A 27859-nucleotide genomic window follows, 5' to 3' on the forward strand; every position below is an offset into this window, starting at 1 on the left:
GTGTGTGTGTGTGTGTGTGTGAGTGTGGAGGGGGGGGGGTCGAGAGCCTCAGTCAGACCGACGCCAGTCGAGCTTCAGGATCCAGAGCCCCTCCGCCTGTCCGCGGTATTACGAGCAGGACGCGGGACCGAACCGACCCGCCGATGTCAACTACCGCAGCATCGTTAATGTGGAGATCATAGGAAGTCAGGAGGGTCCGTCCCCCTTCACAAGAAGCCGCACCGTCCACCGGACAGTCGCTGCTCCGGACCCGAACCCGGTGCGGGACGAGCCCGGACCGGGACGGCGCGTCGGGGAAGGCTTCACCCGGGCGCGTCACCGACCAGCCCCGGGAGCTCTGAGGCTCCCGTCGCTCCACGGAGGTTTGCTGGAGTTGAGAAAGTCACAAACGCTGGTCTCATCGCAGCCACGCGTGGAAAGTGGGGTTATTTGTGCGTGAAGGACGGCGTCCCGCTCGGGTGGAGCGGGTTTGTGTGTGGTGTGGAGCGGCGAGCTGCATCCTGTTGGTTCTGTAGCAGCTGCAGCCCACTGTGGACCCGTGTGGGTTATTCTCAGTGCTGCTATGCAGACTGGCTGGAGCCACTCCGACAGCTCCGCTGCAGGCCTCCACACTCACACATGAGTCCGCATCCAGAGCAGCAGATGTTCCACGGCTCTGTGTTCTAGTGTGGATTATTCAGGACTGCTATGCAGACAGAGTGGAGCCACAGAAACCTGCTGCAGAGGAAGTCACATGACCGCCGGCTGCAGGCGACCACGGCTTCCAAGTGTGTCAGATGAACGTTTACTCTAAATGTTTTTTCTTTTGACTTTTTGAATTGGACCAAACGTTTCCCTGAGTGGACGTAAAACAGGAAGTCCAGCTGAAGGTCCACCAGTGTTTCCAACTTGTTGACGGATCATTGGAACATGAAGAACCCTCATTCTCTCAGTCACACCTGTAAGAGGTCGATCCAAGAGCCCATCCTGATTGGTGCCCCCGGAACCAACAAGAAGTTCAAGAGGAAGTCTCGGGAGCCCAGGCGGCTGAAGGCCTACCCGGTGGACACGTCTGATGTGGACTCGGTGGAGGACCTCCAGACGGAAGCATGTGGCGTCAGCATGCTGGCCCCACTGCACAGACAGCTGATGATGTCACCGGACACCCTGACCAGCACCACCAGGACTCTGTCAGGACTGCCAGAAACCAACCGGGCCCCGGTCCAGACTGGCGCCATTGACATGAGGATTGGCATCAATGTTCCTGCGGCCCCCACCAAACTGTCCCAGTTACCTGCTTCGGCGTTTCCTCCCCCTGAGATGGGCTCCTGGCCCCCGGCCATCTACCAGCCTCTGTCCAGCAGGCTGAAGCTGGGCCTGTTCCCCCCGCCTACCGCAGCCAGCCAGCCGACCTACTCCCTGGAGCCCCCCCTGCCGGTGCCCAGGGCCCCCCAGTCCTCCCAGTTCCACATGCATGTGGACACCCAGGTGGAGTCACCTAAGGTGAATGAGTGGGACGCTTCCCTGCATGCAGTGTGTGTGTGTGTGTGTGTGTGTGTGTGTGTGTGTGTGTTTCTGTGTCTTCAGTTGGAATCCTCTTGTTGGTATTGATCATGTCAGGTAATGATCAGATCTGAGCTGCTGATTGATAAACATTTATTACATCCAGCTTCAAAGCGCTGATGTATTATAACTGTCAGTGTTTGTGTGTTCATCTGTTCGTCCGTTAGTATGTCCACCAAATATCTTCACAACCGTTGCAGATAGAAAGATGAGACAAAAAGCACATTACTCGGGCGGCAAAGGGGATGAAAATGAGATGATGACCTTGACCTTGAGAAAACCAGGTCAAGGTCAAATTTCAACTTTCGTAAACTCAGGAACTGGATAAGATAGAAAGATGAAGGAGGTCAGTGTAAAACCACAGATCAAAGCTAGTGCTTTGATCTACCCATGCACTAGCTTTGATCTATGGTCAGAGCTAGAGAATAGCTTTGACCTACCCTGAAAGGTCAAAGCTATGCACTTGTCAGGTACTACTTTCAGGGTACCCTGTACTACTCTGGAAGTAGGTCAGGGTAAGTCATGGGATGTTGCAGTCTCAGTTCACTGACAAAGAAACAGGTCACGTGTTTTATTGTGATTCTGCATTTAGTCGCTGCACTGGAATGACTTTAAACCTTAATTCGCTGAAAAGTAATTTCTCCTGACCTATGAAAGAACAGTACGTCAGGGTAAACTTTTGAATACAGAGACTGCAACATCCCGCGACTTACCGGGATGTTGCAGTCTCTTAATGTCTTGGTTCTAGTTTATTTCTGTTTATGTCTAAATTCATACAGACTGATATCTCTTATTTCTGCTTGAACTTGACTTTCATTCCTTCTGAACTGACTGCTGCTGCGTCATTACTGAGGATAGTGGTTGGTTTGGGTTGGAGCATCAGTTCATGGTGAGAGGGTTGATGTGAGCGTGAACAACCAGCCAGCAGCAGCTCTTAGGGTTGGTGTTTATGGTGATGGATTCATGGTTGAAGAAGAGCTTTGAGGAAACAGAAAAGCAGAAAAGATTGGATCGGAACAATGATGTTGTATTACTTGTGGAGGTGCATTATTGATGAGCCTTTAGTTCAGGTGCCTGTCGGTTCAGACGGGTCTGATTCTGACAGGACTTCTCCAGACACAGATCTCCTGCTCCACCACGGCACGCTAAGAGAGGCCGTGTGGGCAGCAGGAGATACGTGCGCTGCTCTGGTTCTACTAGCAAGTATGTTACAACCTCCAGGGGTGGGGCTAGCCTGGATCCAGACTGGATGGTTTTTCTAATTCTACCTGACTTCCTCTGATTTGGAGTTGAAAACTGCTGTGTTCCTGCTGTAAATATCAGCTGTTGCTGCTCACGTTTAAAGCTCTCCACCAACAAACGGGTGAAACTTGAATTAGGATGTCACTCTGTAGGCCATCACTGAGCGTCAGTGGAACAGGTCTGCCATTCAGCCCCCCCTAAAGCGACTGACGAGCTGCACAGGTGACCCTCAGGAGGTGAATGGCTTCCCCTTTCTGGGGGTCAGAAGATGAGGTGAGCCCTCTGGAGGTCCACACCTAGAGGCCGGGTGACCACAAGAACCTGTGACTTCTGCTTTCAGGACTCTCCCAGGAAGCGGGGCGGGGCGAGTGACGACGGCCCCGGGCGTCTTCCAGAAGTCAAAGCCATCCAGCAGACCAGAAGGCTACTGGCCAATGCCCGAGAGAGGACCCGCGTGCACACCATCAGCGCCGCCTTCGAGGCCCTGAGGAAGCAGGTCAGACCCGTTCTGTCATTCCCCCCATCCTGCAGCCGCTCTGGTTCTGTTGTTCTCCGGTTCGTCGTCCGAGGCTGCATCCCAGTGCAGCTAGCAGATGTGTGTCGGGTGCTACATGTCTGTAGCATGTTGGGTGGGGCCCCTGAAGCGTGATTGAGTTCCATAAACACAGCTGTGTGCCGGTTAGAACCCATCCAGCTGACCTCTGGGCCACGTCCTGTCACTGACATGGGGTTTGCTCATGAGGGACTGTAGGCGCTGGACATTTGCTCTGACTTACTCCAACCAATGTAAGCGGAACCTCATCCTACAGTGCCACCTGTGGACATCCTGTCCCTCCAGACAAGAATGATCAGACCTCTGAGGATGATCTATAGTCAAGACTCTTAGCAGCTGCTCAGCTCACAGTGTCCATCCGACACGCTGTAAAACATGTTTATCAAAGTGATTGGAGACCAGTTGAATTCATTTTGCAGGTGTCAGATGTGATCACATCATGAGTGCATGCAGGCCTGTAGTCCACAGGTGTCCCTTCTTTACATCCTTTACAGGTGGACGATGGAGACCTCCACGTTTGATCAGTTAACATTTTAAACAAACAATATTTTACAAATACATTAGAGTAAACAAAATTTATAGTTCCTTTGGGGCTTTAGTTGAGCTATGAGTGACCCTCAGACTCCCTTCAGTACCACTGACTGGTATCTTTAACAGGAACCACACATCGTCTGTTATTCTTGTAAATTCTGCAGAGGCCACAAAAGTTTTCTTGTTGGTGCTGAAAACCTCTGGTCCACTCGTCCCAGTGGTGTACGTGTAAATTTGATCATGCATGTTCCTGGAGACACATACAGTATGAAGACGTATTCTGAATGTGGGCATGAACTGTTGGACTCAGAACCGCCCCCTTGTGACTGGATCACCTGGCATTATAGAAGCTGTTGTAGCTGTATCCACTGGTCTTCTCTAACCCTTCACCTTGTTTCTAACACGCGTCCTCCTCCCCGTGTGCTCGTCCTACCAGGTGCCGTGTTACTCCTATGGCCAGAAGCTTTCCAAGCTGGCCATCCTACGGATCGCCTGCAACTACATCCTGTCCCTGGCCCAGCTGGCCGAACTGGACTACAGTTCTGACACCAGCAGCCTGAGCTTCTCCCAGTGCGTGGAGCAGTGCACCAGGACGCTGCAGGCTGAGGGCCGGAGCAAGAAGAGGAAGGTGAGGCTGCACAGTACACAAACAAACAAACAAACAAAGACATAAACAACACGACATAAGGCAGAAAGAAGAGGAAGGTGAGGCACCACAAACAAATGAACAAACACACACATAAAAAACAGCCAGTGAAGGCAGCTGCAGAGTCAACAAGAACCAAGGCAGTCAGAGACTGAAAGTAGTACCTGACAAGTGCATAGCTTGAACTTCTCAGGGTGGGTCAAAGCTTTGCACTAGCTTTGACCATAGATCAAAGCTGGTGCATAGGTATATCCTGAGTGTACAAAAATTGAAATTTGACCTTGACCTAGCTTTCTCAAGGTCAAGGTTATCATCTCATTTCATCCCCTTTGCCCCCCGAGTAATGTGCTTTTTGTCTCATCTTTCTATCTGCAACGGTTCCGAAGATATTTGGTGGACATACTAACGGACGAACTAACGGACGAACGGATGAACACATGAATACCGACAATTACAAATACATCACCGCTTTGAAGCGGGATGTAATAAGCAGTGGGAAAGAGCTTCCACTAATCTTTACGTCTGATATGGCTAAATCTGGTTTGCAATGCAGCTTTTAAGGCCAGAGGCTGTTTCTTCATCGGTTTTAACAGATCTTTGATTGAGAGTCTTGTGCCTAAATTTGTAATTAACTCCTACGAACAGGGTTCTCTTTGACAGTCTTATTATTATACTATCAGCATGGTGGCACAGGGGGTAGCACTGATGCCTCACGGCAAGAAGGTTGTGGGTTTGAGTCCTACTCTGTGCGGAGTTTGCATGTTCTCCCCGTGTCTGCGTGGGTTCTCTTCAGGTTGTCCATCTTCCTCCCACCTCCAGAAACATTATTTTTTAAATTATTTTTTTTACTGATTTAAATCCTATTGGATCGGGCCTCTCGGATCCCATTGGGTCTGGCCTCTCACTGATCCTTTTGGGTCGGGCCTCTCACTGATCCTTTTGGGTCTGGCCTCTCTCTGATCCTATTGGGTCGGGCCTCTCTGATCCTATTCCATCCCTCCTGTAAATTTTTAATCCAGGTGTGTTTAAAGTTGTCAATGGGGAATTTGTGTGACGCCAAATTCCAGATGCATAAAGGAAGTGTAGATGTCCAGCAGATGAGAGTGGACTTCAGGTTTGAGTCCCATCTACGAGACCTTTGGGCTTTGCTTCAGGAGCCTTGTTCTATATATCTGTTGTACTTTCTGTTGTTGGAGATCAGAGGACGTTCACCTTCACAGTTTGTCAACTGCTGAACTCCTTGAACTGATGTCAGAGCGTTGATATGCCCTGCTGCCCCCTGGCCAGGCCACCTCCTGCCCCCCAGGATATGGATATGCTGTTCCAGGAAATATCCATCGAGCTGTTGTCACATTTACAACAATTTAAATTAACATATTAAAAGAGGTTTCATTCTGCCTGAAACAGAGACTTCACAGGACATCCAGGTGTTCTGAAGTCACATGTCTTTAATCTGATCTGGTTTAATCTGAGCTGATGTGTGAGGGTCAGAGTTCACTCGATTTACAATCACCCCCAGATTCCAGTCGTGGCTCCCTAAAAACATGAATCCACTGTGATGAGAAGTGATAACGTCATTCAGAGTGAACTCGTCCTAGAAGGAGCTTCACACACATGCAGAGGTCAAACACACCTGGAGAGTTCGAACACTCTTCGAAAGGTCGAATACACGTGGAGAGGTATAAAATACCTTGAGAGGTCAAACACACTGGCAGAGGTGGAACACACCTGGAGTAGCTGAACACGTGCTGAGGCTGCCTCTCACACACACACACACACACACACACACACACACACACACACACACACACACACACACACACACACACACACACACACACACACACACACACACACACACACACACGTGCACGCACTCATAAAGAAAGAAACAGACGAACAAATATCCAACGGTCAAACATGTTTATCAATGCGTCTTCAACACGGGTCACACACACTAACATCACGGCGGTTTTTCGCGCAGTGGTTTTCTTTGTCAGTGTTCGTGTGTTTGTCCGTTCATTCGTCCTTGCGTGCGTTAGTCCACCAAATATCTTCACAACCGTTGCAGACGCCCCCCCCCCGGATAGGAAAAGTTTCGGTTACACATGACAACGCAGTTTTCAAAAAACTTCACTCTGGCCAGCGTTTTCGTCCCGGATATCTGCGTTGTTGTGTGAACGAAAGGCATAACAGCAACAAAAAGCTTTGCTGCCTGATGCCTTACGCCATATTGTTCACGTAATTCCTTCTGTCAGATGCACCGTGATTGGTTGGGCGCCGTGATTGGTTGGGCGCTTGATTGAAAGGTAGTGGGTGGAGTTAAAAAGCGTGACTGTGAGGTTTTCAATTGAGCTTATTCAAATATATAGGTGGGGAGATAATAATACATTTATATGAATGTATTATATGAAGTACAATAAATGTAATAAAAAATACAAAAATAAATACACAAATGTGTTTGTGAAACTGACATGACTTCAGTCCCTGGTTTGGACAACACTGTCTGGTTGGCTGCTTGGACTGGAACCCACCACCTCCTTCAGCCTGTTTCTCCTTCAACATTCACTAAAGAAACTGGCCCCTTTCAACACCTTTCTGTTTCCAAGTCAGTTCAAAAGATTTTCATCACACAGACACACACACACAGACAGACAGACACACACACACACACACACACACACACACACACACACACACACACACACACACACACACACACACACACAGAGCAAAAGCAAACAGGGGGAAAGCCCTCAGCTAGTTTACATGTGAAAGAGCAGGATTGTGATAGTGTGAAGGTGTGTGTGTGTCTGTGTGTCTGTGTGTGTGTGTGTGTGTGTGTGTGTGTGTGTGTGTGTGTGTGTGTGTGTGTGTCTGTGTGTGTGTGTGTGTGTGTGTCTGTGTGTGTGTGTGTCTGTGTGTGTGGTTTCAGTTCGCGTGCCTTTTCTCTGCCCTCTGCCCTTCATGGCGCCAGCTCCACTTCCCCTCCATTCTAAACATCTGGTGTCTGGGACTTTGAGAACACACACACACACACACACACGCACATACACACCAGCAGCATCTCCAACACGTTCCCCCGCTCTGCCTCTCCAGACCATCTGCTCCTACATTCTTTGAAACAAGGAAGGGAAAACACTTAGTCATCATCAGACAGCAGCTGGTGGAAAGAGTGTGTGTGTGTGTGTGTGTGTGTGTGTGTGTGTGTGTGTGTGTGTGTGTGTGTGTGTGTGTGTGTGTGTGTGTGTGTGTGTGTGTGTGTGTGTGTGTGTGTGTGTGTGTGTGTGTGTGTGTGTGTGTGTGTGAGAGAGAGAGAGAGAGACTTGGGGAGGGGTGGGGGTAAGTGGCAGCGCCGTGGAGTCTGTGTGCTCATTTCTTCTTTGTGATTCTCACCTCCAGAGGCCTGAAGTGGACAAACATGAAGCACACAGTCAACACTCTGTGTGAACGGTTCTGTTCAGGAGCTGAACGGGTTGAGTGTGTGAACGGTTCTGTTCAGGAGCTGAACGGGTTGAGTGTGTGAACGGTTCTGTTCAAGAGCTGAACGGGTTGAGTGTGTGAACGGTTCTGTTCAGGAGCTGAACGGGTTGAGTGTGTGAACGGTTCTGTTCAGGAACTGAACGGTTGTTTTCTCTGTTTACAACTTGTTGAGCTTTGTAACTAGTCAGCCGTAGGCCTCACCATCGGAGGGGGGGGCTGGGTCAGACTGGTAGGGGGCTCAGCCCCAGACAATGGTTTGTGGTGCAGTTTTGTTGTTGCCATGACTACATGAGTTTTGTTGTTGCCATAACAACATTAAGTTTTATGACAATATGAGCTTTGTTGTTGCCATGACAACAATTAGTTTTTTAACTAAATGTTGATTAATTTATTTGTGGTGCGTTCGGTACCTTCCTGTTTAAGAGTATTTTTATTCCAAATCCATGGCCTAACTTGGGATTGTCTGATTTTAATGGATTTATGTTCTGGGTCTTCTGGCCATTCAGTCTTTTTACACATCTGATGTGTATTGAAGCTTGTCTGGTTCTGTTTAGGGCAGAAAAATTATGTCGGAACCACAGGATCGGTTCAGATGAAAGTGTGAAGCTGCCTGAACTCCACCAACACTCACATGGTGTGGAGGAACAGCAGCGTTCACTGGAGCTCCAGGCTTCTCTGGAACACAACCCTTCTGTTTGTGTTGTAGGAGTGAAGATGCAGCAGCGGGGGGTCCAGCAGCGCTGGTGCCACGGGTGGACAGGCGCTGACATCCTGTCCACGAACGCTGAGCGCAAGGGCTTGAGATCGAGCCCACGGCGTCCCTCAGGGAGTGAAGCTAACCATACGACATGTGTTGGATTTCTGTGTTGGCCTTGTCACCACCCTGTAAGACTGTTACCCCGTAGGACTGTTACCCTGTAAGACTATTACCCTGTAGGGCTGTTGCCCTGTAAGACTGTTACCCCATAGGACTGTTACCCTGTAAGACTGTTACCCCGTAGGACTGTTGCCCTGTAAGACTGTTACCCTGTAAGACTGTTACCCCATAGGACTGTTACCCTGTAAGACTGTTACCCTATAAGACTGTTACCCTGTAAGACTGCTACCCTATAAGACTGTTACCCTGTAAGACTATTACCCTGTAGGACTGTTGCCCTGTAAGACTGTTACCCTGTAAGACTGTTACCCCATAGGACTGTTACCCTGTAAGACTGTTACCTTATAAGACTGTTACCAAGTAAGACTGTTACCATGCAAAACTGTTACCCAGTTACCTGACATTGGTCAGCCTGTCACGCTCTCCATCAGGTCGGAGCCCCCTTCAGGTCTGCCCCCACCAGCCTCCCAGTAGCAGTGTCGCTTTCATGGATGTATATTCCAGGGGTCACCTGAACACTTCTAACACTTTCTATTTTCTTTCTGATGATATGAAGCGTGCTTAAACCCCGAGCTTCACGAACTGTTACTTAGAGTGTCAGACAGCTACTGACCTATAGTGTTAATGACAGCCAAATGTAATCCTGCCTAATCATCCACTACTTTAGTAAATGTATCTGTAATCCCATGAAGTCTGTCTTTCTGTATCCTGATTAGATGAGATCACATGTACTCTGTTCTGAAACTATGTCGGTGCGGAACCAGAAGAATTTAGAAGAGGAAACGCTGCCTGGAAGGCATTCCAGGCTGAAAAGGGGGGTTGGATGTACGGAGCTGTTTACACACAGGACAATAAATGTTAAAAACAGTGTGTTCATGAAAACAGACAGCAGTAGCATCAGTACAGGAGCTGTACGGTGAACTGTAGTGGAGTAACGCCTGTGGAAACTACAACACCCACATGGCTTCCTGTTGGGCAGGACTGTCCCCTCCTGTCTCTGGAGCTGAGGTGGACTGCTCCACCCAACGTTGTCTGTAGGTATGAGTGTTGTTTGTCTTTTGTGTGGCGCCGCAATGAGCTGGCGTCTTATCCAGAGTGTACCCCATGTCTCACCCATAGCCAGCGGGGGTGGGTTCCAGACCCGTGACCCTCAAAGTGTTAATTGTGATTATACAGTATATACTGTACTTATATATATGTGTGTGTATGCGTGCGTGCTTGCGTGCGTGTGTGTGTTTAAAGGCACCTGAAACAAACTGCCAGCTCACTCTCCAGATGTTTTGGCCCACCCGATTATTGAACCACCGACTTTCGGTCCCCACTCCTAGACCCAGTGGACCGAGCTACTGCCGCCTGGCTGGGTCGTGTTCAGGCTGATGTGGCGCTCTGTTCACTCCCTACAACTCGTTGGTCTGTGTGCTGACTCAGCGTTAATGTCACGACCTGTCATGATGTGTTTGGGTTCATTCATTCATTCATTCATTTTCCAACCCGCTTAATCCGCTAACGCAGGTCGCGGGGTAGCCAGTGCCTATCCTGGCAGTCTCAGGGCGTGAGGCGGGGGACACTCCGGGCACGACGCCAGTGCACCGCGGAGCCACATAGAAACAAACAACCACTCACACACACACTCACTCCTATGGTCAATTTTGGGACCAGCCAATTAACCTGAAGCGCATGCTTTTTGGAGGTAGGAGGAAGCCGGAGAACCCGGAGAGAACCCACGCAGACACGGGGAGAGCATGCGAACTCCGCACAGAGCGGGACTCGAACCCGGGTCCGCTGTGTTGTGAGGCAGCAGCGCTAACCACTGCGCCACCGTGCCGCCCTGTTTGGGTTCATTGTCTGTGAAAATGTTGGACAAAGTGCAAAGTGTTGAGTGGGGGGGGGGAATTGTTCATGAGGCTGACTGCAGTAGGGAAGAAGCTATTTTTGTGGCGTGAGGTCCTGGTCCGGATGGACCGTAGCCTCTTGCCAGAGGGGAGGATCTGCAACAGGTTGTGGCTAGGATGAGAGCGGTGAGCAGCAATCCTGGCTGCACGTCTGCGGGTCCTTGTGTCGAACAGTTCCTGGAGGTGTGGGAGGCTGCAGCCGATCACCTTGTCTGTGGAGTGGATGACACACTGCAGCTTGGCCTTGTCCCTGGCCGTGGCTGCAGCAAACCAAACTATCATGGAGGATGTGAGGATTGATTGAATGGTGGAAGTGTAGAAGTTCACCAGCATCTTCGCAGGGTGGTGAAACTTCTTCAGCTGCCGCAAGAAATACATCCTCTGCTGAACCTTCTTGGTGAGGGAGCTGATGTTCTGCTCCCATTTGAGCTCCCGGGTGATGGTGGTGCCCAGGAAGCAGAAGGACTCCACAGGGGTCACTGGAGTGTCACAGATGATGATGGGGGGAGGGCAGGAGGGTCTTTCCACTATCATCTCCACTGTTTTGAGAGCGTTGAGCTCCAGGTTGTTCCTGCTGCAACATGATACCAGGTGGTCCAACTCTCTTCTGTAGGCCGACTCATCCCCATCAGAGATGAGGCTGATGAGGATGGTGTTGTCAGCAAACTTCAGGAGTTTGACAGACTGGTGACCAGATCTGTAGCAGTTGGTGTACAGGGAGAAGAGCAGAGGGGAAAGAACCCAGCCTGGAGGGGATCCAGTGCTGATGGTCTGGGTGTCGGAGACATGCTTCCACAGCCTCATGAACTGCCGTCTGTCTGTCAGGAAGTCCGTAATCCACCTGCACATGAAGTCGGGCATGTTCACCTGGGAGAGCTTGTCATGGAGCAGAGCTGGGACGATTGTATTGAAAGCAGAGCCGAAGTCCACAAACAGAATCCTGGTATAGGATCCTGGGGAGTCCAGGTGCTGGACTCGCCATATTTACAGCATCGTCTATAGATCTGTTGGCTCTGTAGGCGAACTGTAGAGGGTCCAGGAGGTTGCCAGTAATGTCCTTGAGGTGGGTCAGGACAAGGCGCTCAAAGGACTTCATGACCACAGATGTCAGAACTACGGGTCTGTAGTCGTTAAGTCCTGTGATCCTTGTCTTCTTAGGGACTTGGACAATGGCTGAAGTCCTGAAGCACGCTGGTACGTGGCAGGTCTCCAGTGAGGTGGAGACCTGTCCATCCGTTCATCCATTCATTCATCAGTCCATTCATTCATCCATCCGTCTATCCATTCATCCATCCATCCATCTTCTTGAAGGTGAGACCATCAGTAATTGTCTTATTTCCTGGGAATCGCTGGATATTAAAATGTATCTGTCACCATTTTCAACACGAAGTCATCTCCCTAACAGATTTGATCCGTCCCAGAATCCTGTTGGAGCGAGCATCCAGGTCCACAACAGCAGAGCAGACACTCTGCTGATTACTGCACAGGACATGCTTGTCCCAGCTGATGGTGGTGGGGTCGACCATCCGACGTTGTTTCCCCCATGAAAGAGTCATGAGCATTACTCTACTAGTTAGGAGACAGGACATTTGAAGCTCTCTGGAAACCATCCTCCCATGTTAGACCTACAGTGCTCTGGTGGTTTACTACAATTACTACAATTATTAGTTGTTCCTTTGGGGTTCAGCCATGCATAGACAACCGCTGGAAACCAAACGTGTCAAAGGAAGAGACCACACTGTTCACCACAAGTGAAGAATTACTGAAACAACATTTTCTTTTCTGTGTACAAATATTTACTCTGCTTTTGTGAGTCTTTGTTGGGAGGAATAAGTTTGACTTTGGGTTTAAACTAACTTTTAAAAAAAACAGTGAAAAATATGATAATTTTCTGTTAATGACTGTGAGCGTTGGTTGGGTTTATTAACATCCATATCAAATCAGGACCCACAAAAACGCCTGATGAATCTATGATGAACAGAGATTTTGTTCAATCAATTTGTTCTCCGGTTCTGACAGTACCAGAGCGTGGACATGTTGAAAACCTCAGTGCTGCAGCACCACCTGTTGACTACAGGAGGTACTACATCTATTACTGAGGATCCCAAATACAGTATTCATTCATCTTCTCCCGCTTCATCCGCCGTAGCGGGTCACGGGGAGCTGGAGCCTAACTCAGCTGGCATAGGACGTGAGACACTCTGGGCACACACAGCCACACACAAAGACTCCTACGGGCAATTTGGCCAATCAACCTGGAGCACATGCTTTTGAAGGTGGGAGGAATCCGGAGAACCCGGAGAGAACCCACGCAGACATGGGGAGAGCATTCGAACTTCGCACAGAGCGGGACTCGAACCCAGACCCGCCGTGTTGTGAGGCGAACATAATGTTAAGACCTTACTGATGCTTTGAAATGAATGTTTGATGCATGTGGAACTCAATTGGTCACATGATCAAAATGTAAGCCCTTTGAGACATTGCTTGTGAATCTGGGCTATATAAAAATAAATAAACTTGAAACTTGAAACTTGTAAGGTAAATCAGTGGCTAGTTTTGGGTAAGGGTTCAGTTGTCTTAACTATCCAGCCTTGTCCCGTATTTAAAGGCTGGATATGTTCACAGACACACAACTTTGCATTACAGTAATTCCTCGCACATTTGCACATCAACACGCGCGACTTCACCTCATCGCGGATTTTTAGTAGGAAGGCACATGATACCGTACGTGCATTCTAGTGGCTGACGGCATCCGAAAGCGCGCCACATTCCGTGAGTCAGAACACAGCGCACTTCCACAAAAGTGCTTTAAACAGTCTTTCAGAGTGTGGGAAAAGGTCATAAAGATAGAACGTGGTTTAATATAAATATGGGGAGGGTTCATTAAGTTTAATTTACCGTAAATAATAAGATAAATAGTTCATAGCTACATTGCAGATGCGTTTTTTGCATGTGGTTCCCTGGAATGCATTAACCGCAAATAAAAAGGGACCACTGTATATGTAGAGACCTGAAAAAAAAAATTTTTCATAATAGGATCCAAAATGCTGTTTGAATTGAAAAATAAATTCTAGTTAACATAAGGTTCCTGCTGTACGTCTAGCGTCTAGAATAAAGAACAGAAACGTGCTCCAATATCCATAGTGAAACTGTTTAAATTGAGTTACATTTAGTTATATTCATAAGTTACATTTGGCCCTTTGAGGACAAACATTATGCTGATGTGGGACTCGGATAAAATGAGTTTGACACCCCTGATTTAAAAATTTAGGCTCCTGTCAACATCGTTTGGAGATGGACAGGAGGTGTAATAACGATTATGGATCCAACAACTACAGGCTGCTTGTTTGCTCTGAACGTGAACCTGTGATGCTGACGGCTGTTACAAGGGATTAAGACGCTGTTTGGCTGAAAGAGAAATACCAAGCTGAGGAGTAGGAAAAAATCACAATCAAAATCACAATCAGAATCCTTTATTAATCCCCCAAAAGGGAAATTGCTTACACTTACTCCACTGAAGAACAAAAGTAAAAGCAAGACAAGATTAAATAATTTAGAATTTAAATAAAGAGTGAAGGAGATTAGAGATAAATTAAAGAATCAATAGATAGAATTATATTAATGTACATATATACAGATACACACAGTAACACTGACTGCTGCTTCATTTGTCCTTCACTGCGTGTAAAGTGAGGTGTTGTAAAGTCAGATGGCCACAGGCAGGACAGATTTCCTCTGGCATTCAGTCAGGTATTTAGGAAAAAGGGCCAAACTAGGTGTAGTGAGAATAATAACTAAATGAGGTCCATGAACGTCTGGTTGTTTGTTAGCACTTCCTTTTGGTTGGCATCCTTGAGTCACAATCCTATTCATCCTCATCAATGCCGGTTGCATCTCCAGAGTGAATGCAGGTTATCATGGAGATGAACTATTCTTCTCTCCATGCGTAAATGCTTGTAAACACTTCCCTTGTTATCATTTACAGAGCGATACTGCTGACGTAGTTTACCTTCAGGAGGGCGTGGCGCCCTCTCCATACCCTCTGCTGTCTCTTTCATTTTTACATGTCAACCTTATGAATGTATGTGTGTATATACAGTATATAAATCCTTTTAATTTGTCAGGTTATGAAGGTGTAAAGAGATTTTCCCCGTTTGTGTGGACATAAAAGTGTGTTTTATCTTTAATCTTAATCTTTTAATGAAACCCACATAGCTTTATTAACCAATGATCAAACTATCCAATGAATAAAGAAAAATAACATCAAGCACAAGTTAGAACATTACCTTTGTTCAAAACCTTTTTTTCAGCTTTAAAATTGAATTAATAATTTTAATAATAATAATGGGCTTCATAATCTTTATGGACAAAATTTCTAGGCGCAGCCAGGATCCGGATGGAGTCCGGACCAAAGGGGACCAAAGGATTTCATCTCTGCTTTTTGTGGATGATTTGTCCTGTTAGCCTCATCAAACCTGGACCTTCAGCGTGCACTGGGATGGTTTGCAGCCGAGTGTGACGCGAGTGGGATGAGGATCAGCACCTCTAAATCCGAGGCCGTGGTTCTCGACTGGAAAAGGGCGGTGTGCCCTCTTTGGGTTGGTGGAGAGTGTCTGCCCCAAGTGGAGGAGTTTAAGTATCTTGGGGTCTTGTTCATGAGTGAGGGAAGGATGGAACATGAGATTGACAGACAGATCGATGCAGCTTCCGCAGTGATGCGGTCGCTGTATAGGTCTGTTGTGGTGAAGAAGGAGCTGAGTCGCAAGACAAAGCTCTTGATTTACCGGTCAATCTAAGTTTCTACTCTCGCCGAAAGGACAAAATCCCGATTCAAGCCACCGAAATGAGTTTCCTTTGTAGAGTGGCTTGGCGAACCCTTACTGATAGGTTGAGGAGCTCAGTCACCAGGAAGGAGCTCGGAGTAGAGCTGCTGCTCCTCCACCTCGATCGGAGCCAGCTGCGGTGGCTTGGGCATCTGTTCCGGATGCCTCATGAACTACTCCCTGGGGAGGTGTTCCAGGCATGTCCTACCAGGTGGAAACCTCGGGGAAGACCTGAAACACGCTGGAAAGACTATGTCTCTTGGCTGGCCTGGGAACGCCTCGGGAGCCCCCGGGGGTGCTGGAGGAGGTGTCTGGGGAGAGGGAAATATGCGCATCCCTCCTGAGACTGTTGCCCCCGTGACACGGCCCCGGATAATTAGTTGAAGATGGATGGATGGATGGATGGATGGATGGATGGATGGATAGATGGATAAAATGTGCTAAATTAATGCACTGTGCAAAATATAGTTTGGTCAAAGCACTTTTGACCTGTTTACTTTTAGACAGTCTGACCTTTTTTCTTCCTGTGGGCCACATAAAATGATGTATCGGGCCACATTTGGCCCCAGGCCTTACTTTTGACACGTGTTTTAAAAAAAACTGCAAAATGCTGTTAGAATTGAAAAATGAATTCTAGTTAACATGAAGTTCCTGCTGCACATCTAGAATAAACAACATAAACCTGCTCCATTATCCATAATGTGTAGAACAAGTTCATTTAAATTAACCTCAGGTGACCCGCCCACTGGGGCAGGGATGACCCGCCCACTGAAGCAGGGCTGACCCGCCCACTGAAACAGCTGACCCGCCCACTGAAACAGCTGACCCGCCCACTGACACAGAGCTGACCCGCCCACTGAAACAGAGCTGACCCGCCCACTGAAACAGAGCTGACCCGCCCACTGAGGCAGCGGCTGAATGTGGGCGTGTCCAGATGTCCCCGCCCGCCCCCGTCGGGCCCGCCGCCTCCAGTGGAGCAGACACTCTCCAGTGAGATCCAGCTGCTGCTGATGGATGGAGAGGTGGAGGGTGGGGGGGGGTCGCTGCATCTGTTGCCTGGGTGAATTCATTAACGCGTTAGCCACCAGCTAGCAGACCCGGATCCCGGAGCAGGACTCAGCCGGGCTGGATTCAGACCGACCGTCACGGATGTCATCGGTGGTTTCCGGTGGACGGGACGCGGTGTGAGCGGACGGTAGTCGCGGTACGTGGACGGAGTGATTCTGCCGTCAGGTGAGCGGTCCGTCCTTTCGGCTGAGGCTAGGTGGCTAACGGGCTGCTGGGTGCAGCTAGCAGTTAGCTAGCAGCTAGCGTGGAGCGTCCCTCGGAACCGATGCTGTCCCCCACCGGTAGAACCATGAGCGCGTTCCTCATGACACGCCACGCGATCGTCACGTAGAACGGACCGACAATGGAGAGCTTCCTGCAGATCGCGCCCCACTCCCTGGCCATAGTGCTGTCCAGGGCCGGCGCCGGGGAGGCGGGGGGGCTGGTTGGGGTGTCGGAGAGCACCGAGCTGCAGCGGCACCACACCGGCTACGAGATCTTCGCCGACTTCAAGGCGGAGAACAGCCAGCAGCTGGTGTGGAACCAGCGCATCACGGAGGCCGTGTCCGAGACCTTCTTTCTGGGCTGGATCGACGAGCATGTGCTGCTGATCCAGGGGAAGGAGGACCACCTGGAGGTGCTGCGGGAGGGCTGGATGCGGAGGTCGCTCAACCCACCGCGGGGATTCACCATCAAGTACCTGGGTAAGGCCTCCGCTTCCCGCGGGTCCTCGTCTGAGGCGGCCGTGGGCCAAGCCGAACCGAACGGAGCAGGTCACAGCTGCTGGGTCCCCAGGTGATGATAGTGGAGGTGGAGTTCGAGCTGAAGGTGCAGGTGGAGGTGGATGTGCAGGTGACTGGGCAGACATAGCAGGAACATCTTCGTCTTTCATTACCCTAACAGATGTTAAATCTGCTGACTCAGAGCTTCACATGTGGATGAATGTAAAATGTTAACATGACTATAACGATAAATCTGAACCTATTGGGTGTTGATGTTATGCTGCTGGGGGGGAGGGGGGGACTAGACTAGTCGGACAGGGCTGCTACTAATATTGTTGAGTCAGATGTTCGTATCTACCAATGTTTGTTAGTTGGATGTTAATATATACTATTTTTTGGTAGTCGAATATTTGTATCTACCAATGTTTGTCAGTCGATTGTTTGTATCTACTAACATTTGTTAGTCAGATGTTGGTATCTACTAGTGGGATGTTTGTATCTACTAATGTTGGTTAGTTGGATGTTTGTATCTAATAGTGTTCATTAGTTGGATGTTCGTATCTTGAGGACTTCCTGTATATACATTTACACATGTTGATGAGGAAACAGCTCCTCAGTATATAAGGTTCTGGGGGGGTTGTGGGCCCTTCTAGAGGAGCTTGTGTAAAAGGAAGAGCTGGAGGAAGGGAGGAAGGCTCACAGCTGATGTCTGTCACATGTCTACAACTCCATGTGTTCTCTATGAAGCATAAACAGGAAGTATTAGTGCTGGGACTGAATGACTGAACATCACCCACCAAAAAGGGCTCTGATCAAGAGCTGAAGTAATCACAACGTAGCAGGTGTGAATGTAGAATGTGTGAATGTAGAATGTGTGAATGCAGAATGAGTGAATGTAGAATGTGTGAATGTAGAATGAGTGAATGTGGAATGTGTGAATGAATGTATTGTGTTCTATCTAAATCCCGTGCGAAAAAAATTGCTTTTTCCTTTGGGATTAATTAAGTGTCCGTCTGTCTTTCTAACTGCCCGTCTGTCTGTCTCTCTGTCTTGTCTGTCCGTCTGTCCATCCATCCATCCATCTGCCAGGGTGTGACGTCCCTCAGACTGGGGCTGGCTCCCATTATGACCCACATTCAGCCTGGTTCAGATCCGTCACATGATCGTCACAGCGTTCTCTTTCTTAATTCAGTCAGACTTCAGAAGAAATGACATCAGCTCATTTTAACTGTAATAACATTAATACCGTGACTGTTTTTATGACCCTACTCTGAGCATATGACCTAAACATGAGCTAAAATGTTAGCACTAGCTAACAAATGTGTGTAGGTTTAGAAGAAGAAGCGAAACCAGTCCAGTTATTGAAGCAAACAGACAAACAGAGAAGCCGAGCCACAGGCTTGTTGTCCTTCGATGTTAGTTTTGATCTCTGATTGATGAACCAATCTTGCTGCTTCCTGTCTAGCTAGCCGTTGTAACTTGTGTTCGTCAGGTCTCCAGCTAATGTAGCGTAGCCAACCCCTCAGCAGGAAGTCACCTTTCCATTTCCTTGCCTAAACATGAGGACTACACCTGCAGCTAATCATTGCTGTATGTTCTACGACATCTCCATGAAGTGTGTGAGCCGTCTCCTGACTGAGGACAACGTGGTGAGGACGTTGTTACAAGTGTGTAGAAGTTTAGAGTATCCCGTTTCATGAAGCAGTGGCTGACCTCCTCCAAGAACTTCTTGGTGTTCCTGGAGGAGGAACACCAAGAAGGAAATAACCAAAAAGAGCAGCAACAACGGCCGAGCCTTCAGTCTGCTAGAGGGGAAAGTTCCTGCTAGAACAGCCAGGTCCTGGCTGTTTATTGATCGCGCCCTAAATATGGATCAAGATCAGTTCTTCAATTTCTAATTTTATGTACACTGAAAAGAAGTGATTACGACCCCTAGTAAATGTTACTTACATTATTTAAACACATTTGAATCGAAATACTTGTGTTTGTTAACTACACTTACAAATTATAAGTAATTTTGTCCTATTTTGTCAAAAATATGTATCATATTTTATTTAGTTTAATGGTGCTCAAAAATATTAAGAGTAACCAAAATCCTAACCATATCAGGTTTGGATTTTGTTCAAACTGGATGTCCTAAAAAGGCGGAATGCGCAAGAACATCCCACCTTTTTAGGATTTTGGGGTGCTGGTCAGTCACTCTGGAGTTGGGACACCCTGCAGTTGGATGTTCGCCTCTTTACAGGCTGGATTTCGAATTGTTTGGGTAAGTCTTCAACAATAATTGGTATGTTTAGTTTACTTTCGCCATGGTTTAAGCCCAATTTACTTGATTCAAATGATTATGTACTCAAATAGTTACAGATATGGGTCTAATTAATTCAGGTGGTTAAGCTAGCCATGTCAGGATGTGCTAGCTTGTTGATGCTCCTGATATTGAATGTGGTTAAACACTAATGAACTAGGCAGTATTAGTAATGGTATTAGTTTAAGGCTGAATCTTAAACAAACTTCTTGTGAGCATCTGCTCATTGTACAGTAAATATGTTCTCCAGAAAGGATAAAACCACTGCAGTTCCAACAACATATTATTTGAACACGAGACTTTATTTACTATTTTCACTATCATCAAAATTCTTTAAAGTCATCTTTAAAATGTTAATAAGTTAAATGTTATTTTTTTAAATGAATAAGTTATGCAATATCCGAATGCTGTGAAGTGACCTATATTATATTTAAGTATAGCACATAGAAAGTAATCTAGTTGGGAATAAATAACAAAACATCTCTTTTCCTCAATAATCTGTCATTTGATGTATATTTGACCGGTATATTTCAGTCGTGCTGAAACATATTTGAGATGTAGACTTTTTTACTCAATAATTAGCATAAAATTTCTTACGGACAATGTTGGTAACATGTTTTTTATATTATGTTTATATTTGGCAGGTTTACACATCTGATTTTGAACCAAGTTTTGGACCTCTAGATTCTTTAGGTAAGTAATGCATTGATCAGTTTAAAATGACATTAATTTCATCAATAAAACTGCCAATTGTGCTAAAAGAATATAATCAAATTTAGGTGTGGTAAGTGTGACATGTCTCTCAAGGCCTCACCATGGTTGTTAGTAAAGGATAGATGAAACTAGGAAAGCTGTGCCTTTTTAAAATTGTTCAGCAGGTTTCCAATAAGGTGTCCTCATGATTTCCCATACACATGTAGTGGTTTTAAGTGCCCGTGCTGTATGATTCTATGTCATCGCTTTTCCAATCAGACAGTAACATCATATTAGCATGTTTGAACAGCTTTACTCTCTTTTAATATTACATTCCCTCACATTAAGTGCTTTCAAGATACAAGTTACAACATGTATCGTACATTCAAGTCTCACCAAAGTTGGAAACACAGCATGTACTCATTTGTAGATTTTAAGGATGATGTAGTCCATGGACTTCCTGTGATTGAAACTGTAGAGCCTGGTGGTTCAGACAATGAGGAGTGCTGTTACAACAGTCAGCCTAATGTTGATTTGAATACAACAAACGATCAGACAGATATAATTGAGCAAAAACTTGTAGCATTATTATTAAAACTAGAAAATATTTTTTGTGTGCCAAGTGCTGCAATTGATGAATTGCTCAAAGAACTTCAGTACTTTTTGAGTAGCATCTCTGTGTAGTGCAACGGATGTGATACAAGTAGTGCTCAGTAGTTACATCCTGCAAGTTGATCAAACTGTCTCAAGAACTTGCATCTGCTGTCTGTGTATCTAATCCCATATGCAAGTCAATTGATAAAGGCTGTCCCTTGGCAACATCGTTTAAGCGCAAAAAATACTATAAGGACAATTTCAAAGTTGTGGAACCCATAGAACATATATTGGATGAAAAACGCAGAAGAGCACTGCAATATATTGTATTCCAGTATTAAAAGTTCTGCACTATCTTTTCTCAGACTGTCACATTCTAAAATTATTAGACAGTAGTGTCACATAAGAGGAAAAAAGAAGACAAAGTGATATATAGGTACCAAGATGGTTTGTTTTTTAAAGAAAACAAGTTTTTATCAGGAGGCCAAATGATAGTGTTTCTTAATTTGTACGTGGATGATTTTGAGATTTGCAATCCGCTTGGCACATCTCGCAAAAAACAAAATCTTTGCTGTTTATTGGACTGTCAGCAATTTACCGCCTATTTCCCATTCCTCATTGTCTTCCATTCATTTGGCTTTACTGTGCAAGTGTGAAGATGTCAGGAGTTACAGTTATGAAAAAGTCCTTGAGCCCTTGTTGAGGGATCTTGTAACTTTAGAAAGTCATGGTATTTTTATTGCACAGCTTGGTGATTTTGTTAAGGGCACAATACAATGTGTTATGGCAGATAATTTGGGAGTGCATGGAATTGCTTGATTAACAGAGAATTTTGTAGGTGAGTACAGTTGCTGTTTTTGTTTGACCAAGAAATCGTAAATTCAGCAGAAAGAAGTGGGTTCAGATGTGTTTACTCTCAGAAGCAAAGAGACACATGAAGTGCATGTTAGTTCAGCAGAGGGCAATATGAAACCATGTTATGTTGTTAAAAAGCCGTGTGTTCTCTCTGCATGTCTTTCTCATTTCAATGTTTGCACTGGCTACCCTCCAGATGTTGCACACCTCTTTGAAGGCATAATACCAGTTGAGTTGTCACATTGTCTGAACCATTCAATGTCCAAAAAGTATTTCACACTGGACAGTCTTAATGAGTCCATTTTGAAATTTCCTTACATATGGACAGACGGGTAATCGTCCACATTCTATTCCAAAGACCTTCATGCAGAAAAAAACTATTGGAGGGAACGCTCACGAAATTGGAGTCTCTTGTGTTTTCTCCCATGTTTGATTGGACAGGTAGTGCCCTCAAATGAGCCAGCCTGGCAGATCATTTTCGACCTGGGCGATATTGTGGATTTAGTTGTGGCACCAGTGCATACTGTGCAGTCACTTGGGTTCCTTGAGGAAAGAATCTGTGATCACAGATGCTGGCTATAAGAGATGTTTCCCGTTATAAAACTTTTACCAAAACATAATTTTGCTGAACATTATCCACAGATGATTCCATTTTTTGATCCACTTGTTTGCTTGTGGACAATGAGATTTGAAGCAAAGCATAGTTTTTTTTAAACGGGTCGCTGGTCACACACGCTGCTTCAAAAATATACTGTTATCCTTGGCAGTGAAATATCAGTTCATGATGGCATATTACAACCAAAAAATACAGCTGACTGTCTCAGCTGTGAAACTAAAATACCCTAATATTGCACACACTCAGCTCACTAAGACTGCATCTGTCAATGGAATGACATACAGAGAGGGCATAGTTGTTGTTTGTGGGACTATTGGTGGCTTGTCTGATTTTGCACAAGTCCAGATGGTTGTTTTAGAGGGAAACTTGAGGTTCATTGTCAAAGAGTTTGTTGCTTGGTATATGGAGCATTTTAGAGCATTTAAATTGTGTCCAATCTATCATGTCTCCCTCATTCAACTTGGTGCCCTCATGGACCAGTACCCCTTGGCAGATTACAGGATTGGAGGCCGTTGAATGGTGATACATAAAAGATTCATATATATACAAGGAGAGATCACACTAAATCATGTTGCGCTTACATGTTCTTCTGTTTATTCATTTTTTATTATTGTTTTTGTTTGTCTTTCATCTTTAGATTAAAGAATGGCAGGGCCCATGGAGCTTAGAGTCATCGTAGAAGAGGATGATTACAGAAGACTTGATCTCCACTCAGGAAAGCCAACGACTTTAAGGGACTTACACAAAAAAAATTGTGATACATTTGGAATTGAAAGAAACTTCTGCATTCAATTCATGGATCCTGACTTCAATAATGAGTTCATGAACATTACATCAGTTCAAGACATTCAAGACAGAGAAACAATTAAACTTGCAAAATTGTTTGGATATGAATCAATTTCAAGGCAAAACTCTCCAAACACTGCTGGATCATCTGTAAACCTGTCAAGCATTCACACACCACAGTATGTCCTCAATGTCTTCATCTGACTCCGACACCACCATCCTTCTGTCCCATTCAGACAGTGAGCTGAGAACGCGTGCTTGGCCGACTTCACCATTCCTCGCTTTCCATACAATGTGGAGGTTCAGCTTCAGTGGGGAAATGACATATTCAGAGAGACTTGGACAAGTCTGAAGATTATACAAGGGCTGAAGTCTGAAGAAATTTTCCAGTGTACAGGATATCCACAAAATCACCAGATGATGTAGCAAGTGCACTCATCAAAAATTCCTTGTTTGCAAGATCTGCCTGCCACTGGATACTACAGCTGAATGATTAGCCTGAAATACAAAATGGCTAATTACCGGACAAGATGCGTAACATTGGATGTTGTGAAGTGACTGTTAATGCACTGAAAAATAAATCAAGAGATGAATGCTTCCCAGCCAAAAATGTAAATAAGGCTAAAAAGGCAGAGGTCAATTATTGTCCTTCACACCCCGCTGGTGAAGCAGATGACAGTCTGGAAAAAACTTGCGAGTTGAACTTTTGGCTTATGTCAGACAAAGAAACGGAGCACCAGATGTTAGAGAGATGTCTAAAACTTTCTCCTACCGAAGAAAAGAAGCAGTGCATGGAAGTCCAGGTGCTAGAGAAATGAAAGCGAGATGGCCTGCACTTTTCCATATTAATGAGGTAAATACATACTTGCTTCCATTCAGTGTGCCTCTTTTCATTGTACATTTCCACTATGTTTTATGATTTCTCTGTGTATTAGAAGAATCACCATTACATTAATAACTGAGTGTAGTCTTATTTGTCTTCTGCCACTTTTTAATGTGCAACAGATAAAAGCTGAATTTCAGCGAATTTCAACACATCCACTGGAGACGACCTTCATGGCATGGTTGGACAGTCTTGGGCCTCAGCTGCCAGCAGTTTTCCAGAAAAAGGTAGGTGTCACCGGCCAGAAACTAGCCAAACATCTGCATATCTTACAAGAGGTATCTGTTCATTCATTGTTGTCTATATGTGTGGTTTAATATAAACATATGGACAAAATTGTTGGTACCTCTCTGTTAATGAAAGAAAACCCAAAATCATGGTCACCAAAATCACTTGAAACTTACCAGCGTAACAATAACAAAAAATTAATAGAAAATTTTCAATCAAAATCAAACAATACCTTGGAATTGTGGTTCAACAGAATTATTTAAAAAAACAAACTTATGAAACAGGCCTGGGCAAAAATGATGGTACCCACAACTTAATATTTTATTGCACAACCTTTTGAGGCAATCACTGCAATTAAACAAATTCTGTAGACCTCCCCATGGGGGCGTCCAGGAGGCATCCTGAACAGATGCCCAAGCCACCGCAGCTGGCTCCGCTCAAGTTGGAGGAGCAGCAGCTCTACTCCGAGTTCCTTCCTGGTGACTGAGCTTCTCACCTTATCTCTAAGGGTGTGCCCAGCCACTCTATGGCAGAAACTAATTTCAGCCGCTTGTATTCGGGATCTTGTCCTTTCAGTCATGACCCAAAGCTCATGACCATAGGTGAGAGTTGGAACATAGACTGACCAGTAAATCGAGAGCTTCATCTTGCGACTGAGCTCCTTCTTTACCATGACAGACCTATACAGCGACCCCATCACTGCGGAAGCTGCACCGATCCGTCTGTCAATCTCATGTTCTATCCTTCTGTTACTCGTGAACAAGACCCCAAGAAACTTGAACTCCTCCACTTGGGGCAAAGACTTTCTCCAACCTAAAGAAGGCAAATTACCCTTTTCCAGTCGAGAACCATGGCCTCGGATTTAGAGGTGCTGATCCTTATCCCACTCGCGTCACACTCAGCTGCAAAGAGTCCCAGTGCACGCTGAAGTTTCCAGGTTTGATGAGGCCAACAGGACAACATCATCTGCAAAAAGCAGAGATGAAATCCTTTGGTCCCCAAACCGGACTCCCTCTGGATCCTGGCTACGTCTAGAAATTCTTTCCATAAAATTATGAACAGAACCGGTGATAGAGCCCTGCTGATGTCCAAAGCGCACCTGGAACAGGTCTGACTTACTGCCGGCAAAGGGCCCCAAACCCCATACTCCCAAAGTACTCCCCGCAAGATACCACGAGGGACACGATCGAATGCCTTCTCCAGATCCACAAAACACATGTGGACTGGTTGGGCAAACTCCAACCGAAGCCTCGAGAAATTGGTGGAGAGTATAGAGCTGGTCCAGTGTTCCGCGACCAGGACGAAAACCGCACTGTTCCTCCTCGGTTCAAATACAGGTCTAATCCTCCTCTCCAGTACCCTGGAATAGACTTTCCCCCGGGAGGCTGAGGAGTGTGATCCCCCTATAGTGGCAACACACCTTTAGGTCCCCCTTTTTGAAGAGAGGAACCACCGCCCTGGTCTGCCAATCCAGAGGTACTGTCCCCGACTGCCGTACGATGTTACAGAGACGTGTCAACCATGACAGTCCCTGCACATTCAAAGAGTTCAGGTTCTCAGGGTGAATCTCATCCACCCCCGGTGCTTTGCCATCAAGGAGTTTGGCAACCACCTCGGTGACTTCAGCTTGAGTGATGGACGAGTCCACGAGTCCGCAGTATCTTCAGTCGAAGTCAGCAGCTTTCTGCTGCTACTGTAAACAGTGTTGGACGTCCACCACTTTCCCCATCTCGAGGTGCCGAATGGTTTGCCGGAATTTCTTCAAGGCTGACCGATAGTCCTCCTCCATGGCTTCCCTGAGCTCCTCCCAGACCCTGGTTTTTTCCTCCGCAACTACTCGGGCTGCAGCACGCCTGACCTTCCTATACCTGTCAGCTGCCTCCAGAGTCCTACAATTCAATAAGATTCGAGAGGACTCTTTCTTCAGTTTGACAGCATCCCTTACTTCCGGTGTCCACCACCGGGTTCCGGGGTTACAGCCGCGACAGACACCAGAGACCTTGCGATCACAGCTCCGAGCAGCTGCTTCGACAATGGAGGTGGAGAACGTGGTCCACTCTGACTCAATGTCGCCATCCTCCTGCGGGATCAAAGAGAAGCTCTCCCTGAGGTGGTAGTTGAAGACCTCACTGACAGAGGGTTCTGCCAGATGTTCCCAACAGACTCTCGAAACATGTTTGGGTCTGCCAAGTCTGTCCAGCCTCCTGCTCTGCCAGCGGATCCAGCTCACCACCAGGTAGTGATCAGTTGACAGCTCTGCCTCTCTCTTCACCCGAGTGTCCAACACACATGGTTGGAGGTCTGATGATACAACTACAAAGTTGATCATCGACCTCCGGCCGAGGGTGTCCTGGTGTTTGAAGTATCCTATTCAGTTTATCGTCAATTTTCCTCTTGGGGCCACGTCCAGGAAGATTGGCTACAGTTTCATGGATCTTAAACTTTTGAATAATATGTGCCGCTGCTGTCACAGGGACATCAAGCTGCTTAGAGATTGTCGTATAGCCTTTATCTTTAACATGCTGGCCTATAATATTCTTTCTAAGCTACTGAGACAACTCTCTCCATTGCTTTCTAAATTTTCAGTGCAGTTCACATCATGTCACCAAACAGCACACTATTTGTTATTCTTTAAATAGGCAGACTGACTACTTATGAGATTCAACACACCTGTGATGCCAATTACAGGAAACACATGAGTTATTTATTTCCCTCTGGTCAATTTTAAAAAAATCTTTTACAGAGGTACCATCATTTTTACGACAATTAAAAAGTGATGACTGATTTTGATGATGTAATTTTCAATACATTTTTATTTATTGTTACTATTGTAAGTTTCAAGTGTTTTCAATAACCATTGTGGATTTTTCTGTCATCCACAGAAGAGTACCAACAATTTTTTCCAGGTGTGTAACATTAATGTCAGACACATACCAATCATTAATGTAAGACACATATTTGACATATTTACAGAAAAACTGCCATGTTTTCTCTTGTGGAACAGTTAATGTACACCACCTATACTGAGCAAGATATTTGACCATGTTTAACACAGCACTTCCATCCTACACACCAATTCATGTCACATATTGTAACCACACCACAATCATTTTGTTATGTAATAAATAACCTTATTCCTTTTATAACTGTGGATTGAAAAGTTTTTATTGATGATTTATTATGCTTTACTGAAAATATTTTTGTAATTACTTTAGTGCCTGGAAATATTTTTAATTAGTGGATTCTCTTAACACAGGCTGCAAGTGATGTTCATTGAAAATGGGAAGCTGTCCTTAGAGAATTTGGCCTATACCTTGGTGAAGATGATGGACATCTGATCCATGATTATATGGTAAGTTATTGTTGTGAATGTACCTTGTATTTTAGATTTTTAAGTTGTTTGTCCTCTAGTTTTGGCTCCCCCCTGGGTCCCTTCAGTGTACAGCAGAGGTGCCTGTTGTGTTTAAAAATTTTTTTTTGCTGTTACAGTGCGCCATTATAGAATTTTTGACATGTTGTTATGTTTCTTGTTCTGCTTTAC

General features: G+C 46.0%; 2 protein-coding genes and 1 long non-coding RNA gene across 6 annotated transcripts in view; all 3 read left to right on the forward strand.

Annotated features, from left to right (window-relative positions):
- The first annotated feature begins 29 nt into the window (after positions 1 to 29).
- On the forward strand, positions 30 to 13276 carry atoh8 (atonal bHLH transcription factor 8). Its single transcript, XM_068326338.1, has 5 exons — positions 30 to 1482; positions 3125 to 3280; positions 4305 to 4496; positions 8704 to 9908; positions 11925 to 13276. The coding sequence occupies exons 1-4, from the start codon at positions 910 to 912 to the stop codon at positions 8707 to 8709; spliced, it is 927 nt and encodes a 308-aa protein (XP_068182439.1). The 5' UTR covers positions 30 to 909; the 3' UTR covers positions 8710 to 9908; positions 11925 to 13276.
- Positions 13277 to 16645: 3369 nt separating this feature from the next.
- The window catches only part of stox2b (storkhead box 2b), a 44752-nt gene continuing 33538 nt past the window's right edge, over positions 16646 to 27859 (forward strand). Inside the window, exon 1 of the mRNA XM_068325576.1 lies at positions 16646 to 17340. Within this exon, the coding sequence (XP_068181677.1) occupies positions 17001 to 17340 (340 nt within the window). The 5' untranslated portion in view covers positions 16646 to 17000. The remainder of the gene's footprint in view (positions 17341 to 27859) is intronic.
- On the forward strand, positions 17678 to 27671 carry LOC137602618 (uncharacterized). 4 transcript variants are annotated; one of them, XR_011037187.1, is made up of 6 exons: positions 17678 to 19624; positions 20308 to 20356; positions 22902 to 22940; positions 23059 to 24060; positions 24213 to 24317; positions 27575 to 27671. It is a non-coding gene; the product is annotated as an uncharacterized lncRNA (long non-coding RNA). The 4 variants fall into 4 exon arrangements; XR_011037186.1 differs by having other exon boundaries at positions 17678 to 20356; XR_011037188.1 differs by lacking the exon at positions 22902 to 22940.

The sequence above is a fragment of the Antennarius striatus genome, chromosome 10, assembly GCF_040054535.1.
Source record: "Antennarius striatus isolate MH-2024 chromosome 10, ASM4005453v1, whole genome shotgun sequence".
NCBI classification, from domain to species: Eukaryota; Metazoa; Chordata; class Actinopteri; order Lophiiformes; family Antennariidae; genus Antennarius; species Antennarius striatus.

What these genes read in the sequence shown, in the direction of transcription:
- atoh8 (XM_068326338.1), top strand. Translation starts at nt 910, where the DNA reads ATGAAGAACCCTCATTCTCTCAGTCACACCTGTAAGAGGTCGATCCAA. An exon ending in CCCAGGTGGAGTCACCTAAG is followed by an intron (nt 1,483 to 3,124) that starts GTGAATGAGTGG and finishes TTCTGCTTTCAG; the next exon opens with GACTCTCCCAGGAAGCGGGG. An exon ending in TCGAGGCCCTGAGGAAGCAG is followed by an intron (nt 3,281 to 4,304) that starts GTCAGACCCGTT and finishes TCGTCCTACCAG; the next exon opens with GTGCCGTGTTACTCCTATGG.